The 14,927-nt window shown below is 46.3% G+C and overlaps 1 protein-coding gene and 1 long non-coding RNA gene across 3 annotated transcripts in view; one reads left to right on the top strand and one right to left on the bottom strand.

Annotated features, from left to right (window-relative positions):
• Nucleotides 1-4,679: 4,679 nt before the first annotated feature.
• Nucleotides 4,680-12,472, bottom strand: LOC142467367 (uncharacterized). Its single transcript, XR_012788381.1, has 2 exons — nucleotides 12,286-12,472; nucleotides 4,680-6,686 (listed from the first exon to the last, which is right to left on the bottom strand). It is a non-coding gene; the product is annotated as an uncharacterized LOC142467367 (long non-coding RNA).
• Nucleotides 5,590-14,927, top strand: part of NHSL2 (NHS like 2) — a 94,550-nt gene continuing 85,212 nt past the window's right edge. Inside the window, exon 1 of one of the 2 annotated variants that reach the window (XM_075572973.1) lies at nucleotides 5,590-6,696. In XM_075572973.1, coding sequence (XP_075429088.1) covers nucleotides 6,168-6,696 — 529 coding nt within the window. In that variant the 5' untranslated portion in view covers nucleotides 5,590-6,167. The remainder of the gene's footprint in view (nucleotides 6,697-14,927) is intronic. The other variant, XM_075572972.1, reaches the window with a different exon arrangement.

Below are 14,927 nucleotides of genomic sequence, written 5' to 3'. Positions count from 1 at the left end.
GGCCAAGGGAGCTAGTGGGCCCAGCTCTATTGAGGGGCGGTTCTTGTCCCTGCTGGGTGCGTTGCAGCAGGCACCGGGGACTTGGGCGACGCAGAGATACTCTCATGTAACCACACAATGCTTGGTTAGAGCGCGACACTGTTCTGTGTGCGAACTTCCAGTAAACGGTGTCCTGCCTAACGTTTCCCAACTGTTACTGCGTGACAAACAAGTCAGACAGACACGGGGGGGGTCTTGGAAGTCGCTCTTGCTGTTAATCCGGTCCATGCTGGTTTAGTTTTCGGAGGTGGTTTAGGGGTATTGGGGACCTATCTTAGGATTCAATTATACCAACTCTGGCTGGGCGTGCGCGCAATCTGGTGATGTCACAGTTGCGAGCAACATGTACTGGAGACGGAGGCGCGGCCGTGAGCGGTTCACCCTCTGACCCGCTCACGTGACGCGACTGTCGCCAGAAGAAAACAAAATCTCTGGTCTGCCGCCCTGCGGCTCCTGTCTGCGCGCGTTGCTGCTCCTGTCTGCGCGCGTCGCGCTCGGTATGTAAACGTTTATTGCATTCTAGCAATTTGATTTTGGGCAGCGCGGCGCCGGCTGCCACTTTGAGTATAATCACGGCCTGGGGGAGAAGCATTTTGGAGCAACTTGGGTGTTAAATTTTTTTTTTTATATGTTTAACAGGCTACAAAAGAAATGACAGTACGAGAACTTACATATACATGAAAATAGGGGCGATGGGGCAGAAGAGCAGGAAAGTAAGGGCGAGAGCTGAAGGTCCTGGTCTCTCAAAAGATGCTCCGTGCCTGTTGTTAAAAGAATGACTTTCCCAACATGGCAGTAACCGGTTTTAAGGGTCAGTTCCTCCTGAACCGCAGTATACTAACGATAGTGACATGGTTCAAAAAATGAATGTGTTTTGACTTTAATTAGGATTGAAGCGTTGGTGTGTGTAACACGGCTGGTTATGTAACTGCCCCTCTCATGCGTTTCCACATGGCTAATCTGTCAATATCTTCACTCCGACCGTCAGATGCCTCGTGTGCTTCCCGAACCACAAGACCGGCTGCCTGGCGTGATCAGCTCATAGGGCAGCAGCTTCACCCTTTAAATGCCATATTACACATTGCTGTTTAGGATTGCCTTGCAGGTCACCTTTTATGCGTTAAAACCGTAAGACTGGGGCCAATCTGCTTTACGAAGTCGCTAGTCCCACTTGGCTACACATTATAGCAGGGGTGGGCAACTCCAGTCCTCAAGGGCCACCAACAGGTCAGGTTTTAATGACTTCCCTGCTTTGGCACAGTTGAGCCACTTGTGCTGAATCCAGGGATAACCTGACCTGTTGGTGGCCCTTGAGGACGAGTTGCCCACCCCTGCATCATAGGGACTGAGAATAAAAAGACATAGTGGGGTCTCCCCCACCTGAAAGTAACACTGAGTTCAATATTTGTGCCTGCCGGGCTACCCCCTCCTCCCCCCCAACAAACCTCTACCTTTTATGCTCTTGTGTCCGTTTTATGAATCTGCATGAAATATAAGACAATTGGTTGATGAAACTGTTATTTTGGCTCGGGCGCAAGCGTCTATACCTGCGGTGGCCAAACAATGTCCTTAATAGCCTCCAGCAAGCCAGGTTTTAAAGATATCCCTCCTTGATCACCAGCTGCACAATCGAAATCACTGAGCTACCTGTGCTGAAGCGGGATATGTACTGCCCGCTCCTCTCCTGTGCTGATAAATACTGTACTGCCCGCTCCTCTCCTGTGCTGATACAGTACTGCCCACTCCTCTCCTGCGCTGATAAATACAGTACTGCCCGCTCCTCTCCTGCGCTGATAAATACAGTACTGCCTGCTCTTCTCCTGTGCTGATAAATACAGTACTGCCCGCTCCTCTCCTGCGCTGATAAATACAGTACTGCCCGCTCCTCTCCTGCGCTGATAAATACAGTACTGCCCGCTCCTCTCCTGTGCTGATAAATACAGTACTGCCCGCTCCTCTCCTGCGCTGATAAATACTGTACTGCCCGCTCCTCTCCTGCGCTGATAAATACAGTACTGCCCGCTCCTCTCCTGCGCTGATACATACAGTACTGCCCGCTCCTCTCCTGCGCTGATAAATACAGTACTGCCCGCTCCTCTCCTGCGCTGATAAATACAGTACTGCCCGCTCCTCTCCTGCGCTGATAAATACTGTACTGCCCGCTCCTCTCCTGCGCTGATACATACAGTACTGCCCGCTCCTCTCCTGCGCTGATACATACTGTACTGCCCGCTCCTCTCCTGCGCTGATAAATACAGTACTGCCCGCTCCTCTCCTGCGCTGATAAATACAGTACTGCCCGCTCCTCTCCTGCGCTGATAAATACTGTACTGCCCGCTCCTCTCCTGCGCTGATAAATACAGTACTGCCCGCTCCTCTCCTGCGCTGATAAATACAGTACTGCCCGCTCCTCTCCTGCGCTGATAAATACAGTACTGTCCGCTCCTCTCCTGCGCTGATATATACTGTACTGCCCGCTCCTCTCCTGCGCTGATAAATACAGTACTGCCCGCTCCTCTCCTGCGCTGATATATACTGTACTGCCCGCTCCTCTCCTGCGCTGATAAATACAGTACTGCCCGCTCCTCTCCTGCGCTGATATATACTGTACTGCCCGCTCCTCTCCTGTGCTGATATATACTGTACTGCCCGCTCCTCTCCTGCGCTGGTAAATACAGTACTGCCCGCTCCTCTCCTGCGCTGATATATACTGTACTGCCCGCTCCTCTCCTGCGCTGATAAATACAGTACTGCCCGCTCCTCTCCTGCGCTGATATATACTGTACTGCCCGCTCCTCTCCTGCGCTGGTAAATACAGTACTGCCCGCTCCTCTCCTGCGCTGATATATACTGTACTGCCCGCTCCTCTCCTGCGCTGATAAATACAGTACTGCCCGCTCCTCTCCTGCGCTGATACATACAGTACTGCCCGCTCCTCTCCTGCGCTGATAAATACAGTACTGCCCGCTCCTCTCCTGCGCTGATACATACAGTACTGCCTGCTCCTCTCCTGCGCTGATAAATACTGTACTGCCCGCTCCTCTCCTGTGCTGATAAATACAGTACTGCCTGCTCCTCTCCTGTGCTGATAAATACAGTACTGCCCGCTCCTCTCCTGCGCTGATAAATACAGTACTGCCCGCTCCTCTCCTGCGCTGATAAATACAGTACTGCCCGCTCCTCTCCTGTGCTGATAAATACAGTACTGCCCGCTCCTCTCCTGCGCTGATAAATACAGTACTGCCCGCTCCTCTCCTGCGCTGATAAATACAGTACTGCCCGCTCCTCTCCTGCGCTGATAAATACAGTACTGCCCGCTCCTCTCCTGCGCTGATAAATACAGTACTGCCCGCTCCTCTCCTGCGCTGATAAATACAGTATTGCCCGCTCCTCTCCTGCGCTGATAAATACAGTACTGCCCGCTCCTCTCCTGCGCTGATACATACAGTACTGCCCGCTCCTCTCCTGCGCTGATACATACAGTACTGCCCGCTCCTCTCCTGCGCTGATAAATACAGTACTGCCCGCTCCTCTCCTGTGCTGATAAATACTGTACTGCCTGCTCCTCTCCTGCGCCCACTATGGGCACCCACGAGGGACTGCATGTATTTGCTACGGCACTGCGCAACGTCACATTCGCCATACCCAGCACTATAAGCGCAGCCTTATGCAGCTGACGAGTGCCTACGCAAAGAGTGTCACTTCCACATGTGCACCATATACTATATCTATCTATATATATATATATATATATATATATATATATATATCACACGCGACCTTTGATGTATATTGTGTGTCCTCCCACTGGTCTATCCACACTTTTCAGAACTTTGAAGTAAATCCTTTTTAACTGAACTATATTTAGAACCTGTTGCCATATATCCCCTCGGCCCTCTGCCCTGGTATTTCCTTTTTCTGTTTAGCAAACACTTTCCCAATTAAAGCCGGAAAAGATGAATAGTGACAGCACGTAAAATAAACCATTTGTTGTGTATTAAGGGGTCAGACCTAGTTGACATTAGGGTGTGTTCGAGCGCTTTAGCTGTGTTCTAAGGTATTTCTTAGAAAATCTTATCGACGGCAGCCATATTTAACATGCCCCGCATAAATCATTTACCAGGAATATTTACTGAATTTAAACAGAAAACATGTGGGATTTATATGTGCTCGGCGGATAAAGTCAGTCCCTTCTAGGACCAATGAATACTAATGGCAGTGACATGTTTAAAGGGGCACGTCTGGGTGATTGAGGCCTTTTTACCCAAATCTGACACATTTATTTTTAAATCATTAATTAAAGTCAGTTTTAAACACAATATACTGAGACTTGGTTGGGGTTTGATTTCCTTAGCCTGCCCCCTTTTGTCTGATTATCACTATGTGCTGAGCAAGATTTTGCGCAGGCAAACCCCCCCCCCGCCCCCCTCATCTTTTTAGCCTCTAGCGGACAAGGTGGGCTAGAGGATGAGTAAAGACCTTGATTTACAAGCGCTCCTCCCTCGCCCCCCCTCCCCACCCCCCTCCTATTCAGAGCCCCCTGCCAAAAATAAAACTCAATTTCCAATTAAATGAAAATAGCTAAATCTTGTCTGTTAGGGCGGTTACATTTGTTCAAGAATAACAATGACACTGGGAAAGTGTTTGCAAAATGTTGCCCAATAACAGTATTTATGTATTATGCATTTATTCCTCCAAAGCCAGCAAGTAAAAAGATTTTTCGGCCTATAAGACAGATGTGTCTTATTTTCCTATCTAAGCCCTTTCCAGGGCCGGGCCTCCCGCAGGAAGCGTCGGGGTTAAGAATAGTGTGTGCATTGTCTTCCACTGGCCGCGTCCCCGTATAAACAGCAACCATCAGCAGGGACCTGGACAAGCAATGTTATTACTAGCATATGATACATGAATGCAGCACCTTCAATGCAGGCGGGGGCAGCGCGTGCATGGATTATTTCGTATTAAATCGGCAGTGGTTTCTTGTGGGTGTCTGTATGTTACTGGTGTAAGGTTGCTGACCCTTAAACATGTCACTGACAGGTCACTGTCCTGGCTCCTTAGTTTGTCAATAAAAAGCAGTGGTACTTTGCAGTTTGCCAATAAAAAGTAGCGGTACTCCTGGGTGGGTAAATAAAAAGTAGCGGTACTCCTGGGTGGGTAAATAAAAAGTAGCGGTACTCCTGGGTGGGTAAATAAAAAGTAGCGGTACTCCTGGGTGGGTAAATAGAAAGTAGCGGTACTCCCGGGTGGGTAAATAGAAAGTAGCGGTACTCCTGGGTGGGTAAATAGAAAGTAGCGGTACTCCTGGGTGGGTAAATAGATAGTAGCGGTACTCCTGGGTGGGTAAATAAAAAGTAGCGGTACTCCTGGGTGGGTAAATAGATAGTAGCGGTACTCCTGGGTGGGTAAATAGAAAGTAGCGGTACTCTGTGTCTCCCGGCTCATCTGCAAGGAAAGGGTTAGTACGAAAAGCCGAGGGGTGGAGATGAGAGTTTGAATCTGTGTTGGTTTTGGAGTATCAATAATCCCACCTCCTTTTAGCCCAGCCCTCCGTGGGAATATGCTTCATGAAGTGTGCGTGCTGTGTGTATCAGCTGCTGTGTCCCTGTCACAGGGCAGTGAGGGAGATGCACAGGGAGTGGACTGGAACTTCTCTCGATGGCAGGAGAGGTTCCGGACAGAAACCCTACCACCTGAAACGACTCTTCTCGGACCTCTCAGAGAGACACAGAGACAACACGTGGAATGTAACCAAGTGGACTGGAATGTAGGGTGCGATTAAAGGACTAGATAATCTGCAGGAGATCAGACACTGCTGATATCACAAGTTATTGAGATCTGTATGTCTTCAAAGTGGTGGGCATCTGGATATCTAGAAGTGGTGGGCATCTGGATATGTGAAAGTCCTGGGCATCTGGATATCTAGAAGTGGTGGCATCTGGATATGTGAAAGTCGTGGGCATCTGGATATCTAGAAGTGGTGGGCATCTGGATAATCGCAAACTGATGTGCCATCTGGATATCTCTAGAGTGGATGACCTCTTGTTACCTGGAAGTGGTGGGCATCTGGATAACTGTGGAGTGGTGGAAATCCTTCTAGATAACAGTACTGCAGTGGGTACCTGGTCCCGATGCCGTTTTACAAGAGAGCGGTCAGCCCACGTTCCCCCTGGGGAATAGCTAAATGTGGGCAGGGGGTACATCGTACGCCCCAGAGCCACAGTGCCGAGGGTCAGCAGGTGTGGGCTTTCCCAGGAGAACGCGCCAGGGTCATTCATGGTTGTGAGCTGAAAGTGTCCCTAGAACAAAATTTGAGGACCATGCCAGGTCAGCCTTGGGGTCCTCTCTCAGGTCAGTTTGGAGGTGCAGGCTTGGATCCATATGGGGGTGCACTCGCCGGTCAAGGTGTATCCCCCATTCCTGTTGCGCCTGTTCCGGTAAAGGATTTCTCGGATATCTGCCTCCGCTGCTCAGTAACCCTCCTCCTGCAGCTCTCGGACCTGAGCCGTCTCTCCCTGTCCCTCCTGGAGGAGCTGGAGGATGAGCTGCTCTCCCTGCATCGCCGCACCATGGTCCTGCACCGTCGCACAGAGGAAATTTACTGGGGTCTCTGGAAGCATGGCCAGCGAGGACCATCACTGAACAGTGACCTGGAGCACGGTGAGAGAAGTCTGCTAATAACGTGCATATTGCTCCATATAACCGCTTCCTATAACTCCTCCTATTGCTCCCATATAACCTGCCCCCATATAACTCCTATTGCTCCCTATAACTCCTCCTATAGCTCCCTATAACTCCTCATATTCCATATAACCCCTCTCTATAACTCCTCCTATTGCTCCATTTAACCGCTCCCTAAAGCTCCTAGTGCTACATATAACCATTCCCTTAATTCCTCCTATTGCCCCATATAACTGCTTCCTATAACTCCTCCTATTGCCCCATATAGCTCTCTCAATAACTCCTCCCATTGCCCCATATAGCTCTCTCAATAACTCCTCCCATTGCTCCAAATACCTCTCTCAATAACTCCTCCTATTGCTCCATATAGCTCTCTCAATAACTCCTCCTATTGTCTTGTAGCTGTGGCTGATCTTGGGGTCCTATGATCACCTTGTGGAATACTGTAGATACCATACTCAGATCCCGTTAGCTCCTCGCAACTTCTTGGTGCTGAGCAGCTGTAGCGGTTTGTCAATTATATTATGGATTAAAACAACACTAAACTTGTTACACACTAGATTTCTGTTGATGTGATCTTATAGAAATCTATGCGGGCAGCTAAGGTGTGTAAGACAGGAATCCTATAGAAGTCTATGGGGGCAGTTAAGGTGTATAAGAGGGTGATCCTATAGAAGTCTATGATGGCAGCTGGTGTGTATAAGAGGGGGATCCTATTGAAGTCTATGGGGGCAGATAATATGTTAAGATATCCTGATCCAAGCAGGTGTTCCTATCAAAATATTTAGGGCGGGTAATTAAGGTAAAATCCTCAATCACTGCGCTCGGCCTCAATATTATTCGGCCGTTATCCCAAACCGCTCTGTAACAACCCGTGTTGGCTGAATCCCCTGGCCTCATGTTCATATATGACAGCTCAGAGAAGAGAGAAAGGGGAATAGAGAGTGAGAGAGAGGCAGGTTAATAGAGGGAGAGAAAGAGGAGAGAGTGGGAAATAGAAAGAGGAAGGGAGGGAAAGTGAGAAAAGAGAGAAGAAAAGACAGCAGGGATAGATGAGAGGGAGAGGGGAGCAAGATAAAGAGGGACAGAAAGATAAGACGCTGCAGTTCACCCACAGCATGCTCCTGCATTGATCTCATGATCAGAGCTGCCCTGAGGTTTCTGTCTGATATAAACCCATCTCAACACAGAGGGACACGGAGATCATTAACCCTTAGAGAAAAAAATAATAGCATGCAGAGCTGTATAATAACATGCAGAGCAGTATAATAACATGCAGAGCAGTATAATAACATGCAGAGCAGTATAATAACATGCAGAGCTGTATAATAACATGCAGAGCAGTATAATAACATGCAGAGCTGTATAATAACATGCAGAGCTGTATAATAACATGCAGAGCTGTATAATAACATGCAGAGCAGTATAATAACATGCAGAGCTGTATAATAACATGCAGAGCTGTATAATAACATGCAGAGCAGTATAATAACATGCAGAGCAGTATAATAACATGCAGAGCAGTATAATAACATGCAGAGCTGTATAATAACATGCAGAGCAGTATAATAACATGCAGAGCAGTATAATAACATGCAGAGAGATATAATAACATGCAGAGATATAATAACATGCAGAGAGATATAATAACATGCAGAGATATAATAACATGCAGAGATATAATAACATGCAGAGCAGTATAATAACATGCAGAGCAGTATAATAACATGTAGAGCAGTATAATAACATTCAGGGAGATATAATAACATGTAGAGAGATATAATAATTCCCAAAGAGAGATAATAACATGGAGAGATATGATAGCATGAATAGATATTTAATAACACGCAGAGTGATATAGTAACATGAAGAGATATAATTACATGCAGATACAACATGCAGACAGATATTATAACATGCACAGCGATATAATAGCATGCAGAGCAATATAATAACATGCATAGATGTATAATAACATTGAGATTGATATAATAACATGTAGAGAGATATAATAACATGCAGACATATAATAATAGGCAGAGCTATATAATAACACGCAGAGATATATAATAACATGTAGTGAGATATAATAGCATGCAGAGATATATAATAACATGTAGTGAGATATAATAGCATGCAGAAATAATAATAGGTAGAGAGATATATTAAAGGCAGAGCTATATAATAACATGCAGAGCTGTATAATAACATGCAGAGCTGTATAATAACATGCAGATCTGTATAATAACATGCAGAGCTGTATAATAACATGCAGAGCTGTATAATAACATGCAGAGCTGTATAATAACATGCAGAGCTATATAATAACATGCAGAGCTATATAATAACATGCAGAGAGATATAATAACATGCAGAGCTATATAATAACATGCAGAGAGATATAATAACATGCAGAGCGATATAATAACATGCAGAGCTATATAATAACTTGCAGAGCTATAGTAACAGGCAGAGCTATATAATAACATGCAGAGAGATATAATAACATGCAGAGCGATATAATAACATGCAGAGCTATATAATAACTTGCAGAGCTATAGTAACAGGCAGAGCTATATAATAACATGCAGAGAGATATAATAACATGCAGAGCGATATAATAACATGCAGAGCTATATAATAACTTGCAGAGCTATAGTAACAGGCAGAGCTATATAATAACATGCAGAGATATAATAACATGCAGAGCTATATAATAACTTGCAGAGCTATAGTAACAGGCAGAGCTATATAATAACATGCAGAGAGATATAATAACATGCAGAGCGATATAATAACATGCAGAGCTATATAATAACTTGCAGAGCTATAGTAACAGGCAGAGATATATAATAACATGCAGAGAAATCTAATAACATGCAGAGCGATATAATAACATGCAGAGCTATATAATAACATGCAGAGCTATAGTAACGGGCAGAGATATATAATAACATGCAGAGCTATATAATAACATGCAGAGATATAGTAACGGGCAGAGCAGGTTTAAACTCCTTCATTTCTGGACTCATAACAGCATTATTAAATATGTCAATGCTCTGGAATGTATTTTTTATAAGTGCAGCGGTGAATAAAACCTCTTACATGAGACTCAGATTTCTATCCCATGGGATACTGGGTGGGAACCAGTGAAACTCGGCTGAACTTTCCCTCGCTGCGTCCCAGGAGAGATATCCCCTCCCTTCTGGCTGCAGGAATATTACACTTTCTACTTTCATTCGTGCATCCCCCCTTACACACACCAGCTGCCTTATAGATTTCTATAGGAGTCCCCCTTACACACACAAGGTGTCCCTATAGACATATGAACCTCCTTACACACACCAGCTGCCCTATAGACTCCTATAGGACCTCCCCTTACACACATGAGCTGCCCCTATACACTTAGGATTGCACTCTTGTATACATCAGCTGCCCCCAGACATTGCTATAGGATCACCCTCTTACCGTACTGCAAAACCACTTGAGGTATCTTGTTTTTAGCTCCCCCGTTCCACGCTCAGGTACTATCCCTAATTTGTGGTGTATTTGCACAGCTTAGGGGTGCGTTGTGACCTTATATGCAAAGGAGGAGTAATTATAGGAAATGGGTAACATTTTCCCCCTCAGAATAAGAGGTACTGTATATTTAGGGTCACATAAGAAGTAGTGGTACTCCTAGCGGTGTGTAAATATAAAGTAGCGATACTCTGGGTGTGTAAATGAAAAGTAGTGGTGCTCTGTGCCTGAGTGTGACCTGTTACAGTGACGCGGTGTTTATCTCGCTGCGCTTCCAGTGGGCGGATGTCCAGTTTGTGGGACAGGGAAGGGGCTGTCTTGGGATATCTCAGTATGGAATTTCCCTGGCTCTGTTCGTGACCCTTTAATCTGCAGGATGTGGTGGTTATTTTCAGAATAAACATTCAGGTCTGTGTATTTACTGTCTCATATACCCGTTCCCTATAGCGTCTATTGCTCCATATAACTCCTCCCATTGCTCCATATAACCCCTCCCTATAACTCCTCCTATTGCTCCATATAACCCCTCCCTATAACTCCTCCTATTGCTCCATATAACCCCTCCCTATAACTCCTCCTATTGCTCTATATAATTTATTTATTTATCAAATGTTTTACCAGGAAGTAATACATTGTTTTCAAGTATGTCCTGGGCATAGAGTTATGATGACAAATAAAACATGGTTACAATACATGGTTACATTAAGTGAACAAGGTATACATTATATACAAGACCTTGCATGCACAGTTAAATATAATATATTATAGGCGTATGTAACAGTTACAGACCAGATTAAAATGTGAGACGGCTTTAGTTTTGAAAGAATTTAGACTGGTGGTGGTTGTTCTAGTTTTGGGGTGCACGGTAAGAGAAGGAGGAGCGGACGGATACTTTGCTGTACCTTGGGACCATGAACAGTCTTTTGGAGTCAGATCTCAGATGATATAACCCCTCCCTATAATTCCTCCTATTGCCCCATATAACCCTCCCTATAACTCCTCCTCTTGTCCCATATAACCGCTCCCTATAACTCCTCCTATTACTCCATATAACCGCTCCCTATAACTCCTCCTATTACTCCGTATAACCGCTCCCTATAACTCCTCCTATTACTCCATATAACCGCTCCCTATAACTCCTCCTATTACTCCGTATAACCTCTCCCTATAACTCCTCCTCTTGTCCCATATAACCGCTCCCTATAACTCCTCCTCTTGTCCCATATAACCGCTCCCTATAACTCCTCCTCTTGTCCCATATAATCTCTCCCTATAACTCCTCCTATTACCCCATATAATCCTCCCTATAACTCCTCCTATTACCCCATATAACCCTCCCTATAACTCCTCCTATTACTCCGTATAACCACTCCCTATAACTCCTCCTCTTGTCCCATATAACCGCTCCCTATAACTCCTGAATCCTCAGAACTGAATCCATGTTTTTAGCTCCAATCTGCTCGGTACCCATGGGAAAATCCCATAAACCGTCTCCGCCTGGGAAATGTTGCGCACGACGTGTCCCATCACTTGAAAGGAGGCCAGAAAATGCGATCCCAGTCCCGAGTGAGAAACCCCGCAGAGAAACGAGCCGTAGCCGACATCTGAGGACGTCTGTGGGATTCCTACACGGCTCTCTAATAACCCTTTCCCCCTCATGTTCCCACACTCTAAATGGCAGCAGTCTATCTTTAAATCTCCCATACCCTATTAGGAGTAAACGCTGTTTATCTTTAAAATTCCCCTACTGGGAAATAACCATGACTACCAGTGGTTGAAAGAAAAAGGAGTGGTACTGTGCCCACTGCCACGTCACAGTTGTGAGCCTGTTTATACAACATTTAAGCCCTAAATATATATATATATATATATATATATATTATTTTTTTTAAAGGAATTTTAGGTTTGTAAGCAAAATAGTAGTGCCACCTGGGACTGACCCTTTAACCCATTAAACATGTAACCATCATTAGGTTATGTTCCTCCTACACGGGACTGACCCTTTAACCCATTAAACATGTCATTGTCATTAGGTCACTTTGCACATACCTGAGACTGACGATCCCGCCCTTTAAACACGTCCCTGACACAGTAGGTGTTATAGGCACTTTTCGGGTTTTCTCACTTTCTGTTCCTAGAATGAGTTGGCTTTTTAACCCCTTCAGAATGCGTTGCAGGTTTCTCGGGCAATTAAGGATGTAACAGAGCGGGTTCCCTGTACTGTACCCAGCACGGACATCCCCTATATAAGGCCCTCCCCCCTCCTCAACCTGGCACTAAGCCTAGAACATGAAACAAAGTATAAAGTGCCACTTACAGGCACAGTTCTTACTAAACACAGAGTGGATTTATCCAAGGCCCTATTAAACAGAGTGGGGGGAAATTTCCCGTCACCGTCTCTGCCCTATACAAATCCACCGTGTATGTCCCGCTGTGTCTGGCAGCTGGGCTGCGTTCACTGGGGTGATCCTACTTTGCTAGGCGCGGCTTTGTCTTTTTGCTCCGAAATCCTACAGACTGGAACGAGGCATGGGAGTAACGCTGAATTTATGGGGGATCCCACAGGTAACGGATCTTTTGTTTTAGAGGTGGGGTGTTGCGGATAAAGCCTCGAGTGCACAGGCTTCGGTTACTCGTGTAAAGTGACCTAATGACAGCGACGTGTTTAATGGGTGAAAAGGTCATTCTTTTGTTGATGGGACTGACCCTTTAACCCATTAAAAAAGGTCACTGCCATTAGGTCACTTTGCTCCTAAAAAGGACTGACCCGTTAATCCATTAACCCTTTGAGTGCCCTACTACGTTATGGGTTCTGGCTCCCCGGTTGCTGCGTCCGCCAAGACATGCTCGTTTTCTTAGGAGAGCTGGTGTCCTGACGCGATCTGAACCGATGGCAGAAGGAAAGGGGGAATAACTCCTCCTCTCCCGTTCTGTCACCAGTAACGCCATCCGTCAAAGGGTTAAACATCACTGTTATTATGTCATTTTGCACATTTTGTCCATCCCGCAGAACACTTTTGTCCGGCCTGTAAAGCAGGACCGGAGGTACCAACACCTCTATGACCTCTAATATCACCTCTATGACCTCTAATATCACCTTTATGACCTCTAATATCACCTCTATGACCTCTAATATCACCTCTATGCTGATGACACACACATTTACTTTTCAACCCCTGACCTTACACCTGCTGTACAGACCAAAGTTTCTGAATGTCTCTCTGCTATATCATCCTTGATGGCCCTCCGCCGCCTTAAGCTTAACATGGCTAAAACAGAGCTCCTCATACTTCCTCCCAAACCTGGCCCTACTACCTTCTTCCACATTACTGTTGGAAGTACTATCATACACCCAATAGCCCAAGCACGCTGCCTTGGGGTCACACTTGACTCCTCTCTCACATTCGCCCCTCACATTCAAAAGGTAGCTAAAACCTGTCGCTTTTTTCCTCCGCAATATCACAAAGATACGCCCTTTCCTCTGTTGCTCGACTGCTAAAACTCTGACTCAGGCCCTCATTCTCTCCCGTCTTGATTACTGTAACCTCCTGCTGTCCGGCCTTCCTGCCTCTCACCTGTCTCCCCTACAATCTATCCTAAACGCTGCTGCCAGAATCACTCTGCTCTTTCCTAAATCTGTCTCAGCATCTCCCCTCCTGAAATCCCTCTCCTGGCTTCCGATCAAATCCCGCATCTCACACTCCATTCTTCTCCTCACTTTTAAAGCTTTACACTCTTCTGCCCCTCCTTACATCTCAGCCCTAATTTCTCATTATGCACCATCCCGACTCTTGTGTTGCGCTCAAGTATGTCTTCTCTCTACCCCCTTTTGTATCCAAAGCCCTCTCCCGCCTGAAACCTTTCTCACTGACTGCCCCACACCTCTGGAATGCCCTTCCCCTCAATACCCGACTAGCACCCTCTCTATCCACCTTTAAACACACCTCCTTAACGAAGCATATGAGTATCACCGTGGCTGATACTTTACACCTCATACATCGACCGTGGCCCCTTGCAGACGCACGTACCAGAACATCTTGTCACGGGAGACCAAGAATTTTAACACCTTTATGCCCTCTGGGATCAATTCACTAGGCAAAACAAGGTAGTGGAATAAAATGTAGTTTATTCGGGTAAACCCCCATACACACAATGAAATACAATGATACAGGTAAAATACACACTTACTGGGGATCTGGGGGTGAAAACTAGCCTCAAATAGGTGCAGGGCGTCTGCTTCGGAAGGCTTGCCCTGACCGTGACTTAGCCCCGAGCTTCCTGGTCCTCTTTTCGGCTAGAAACCTTAGCCGCGACCGCTACGTTCTATTCTCTGAGCTTGGACTTCGCACCTGACTTAGTCTCTGCCGGGCAGGCGTTCCTGGCTCCAAGCATGAAGCCGGTTGCTCTGCTATTCACAACAGAGCCACTTTGAAATGCCCGCCTTTGCCTCACCGACTTAAGCCGCTGGATGGTCTGGTTCTCTGCCTCGGCCGTCTCCTTACATACCCTCCGCTAAGCTATCTCTAGCATGGAAGTCGGAACGGTGACCAATCAGAGCGTGGGAATTTCTCCCGCCGGCCAATCGAAATAGGGGCTCGACCGGCCGCTGACGTCAGAGGAGGAGGCGTGCGAGCGGGAAATATGAATCGGCAGCATCTTCCCCCAGGTCTGGCAGTCCAAAAGGTGTCCCC

Source organism: Ascaphus truei, chromosome 16, assembly GCF_040206685.1.
Source record: "Ascaphus truei isolate aAscTru1 chromosome 16, aAscTru1.hap1, whole genome shotgun sequence".
NCBI lineage: Eukaryota > Metazoa > Chordata > Amphibia > Anura > Ascaphidae > Ascaphus > Ascaphus truei.
This window is presented reverse-complemented; position numbering and strand designations above follow the sequence as displayed.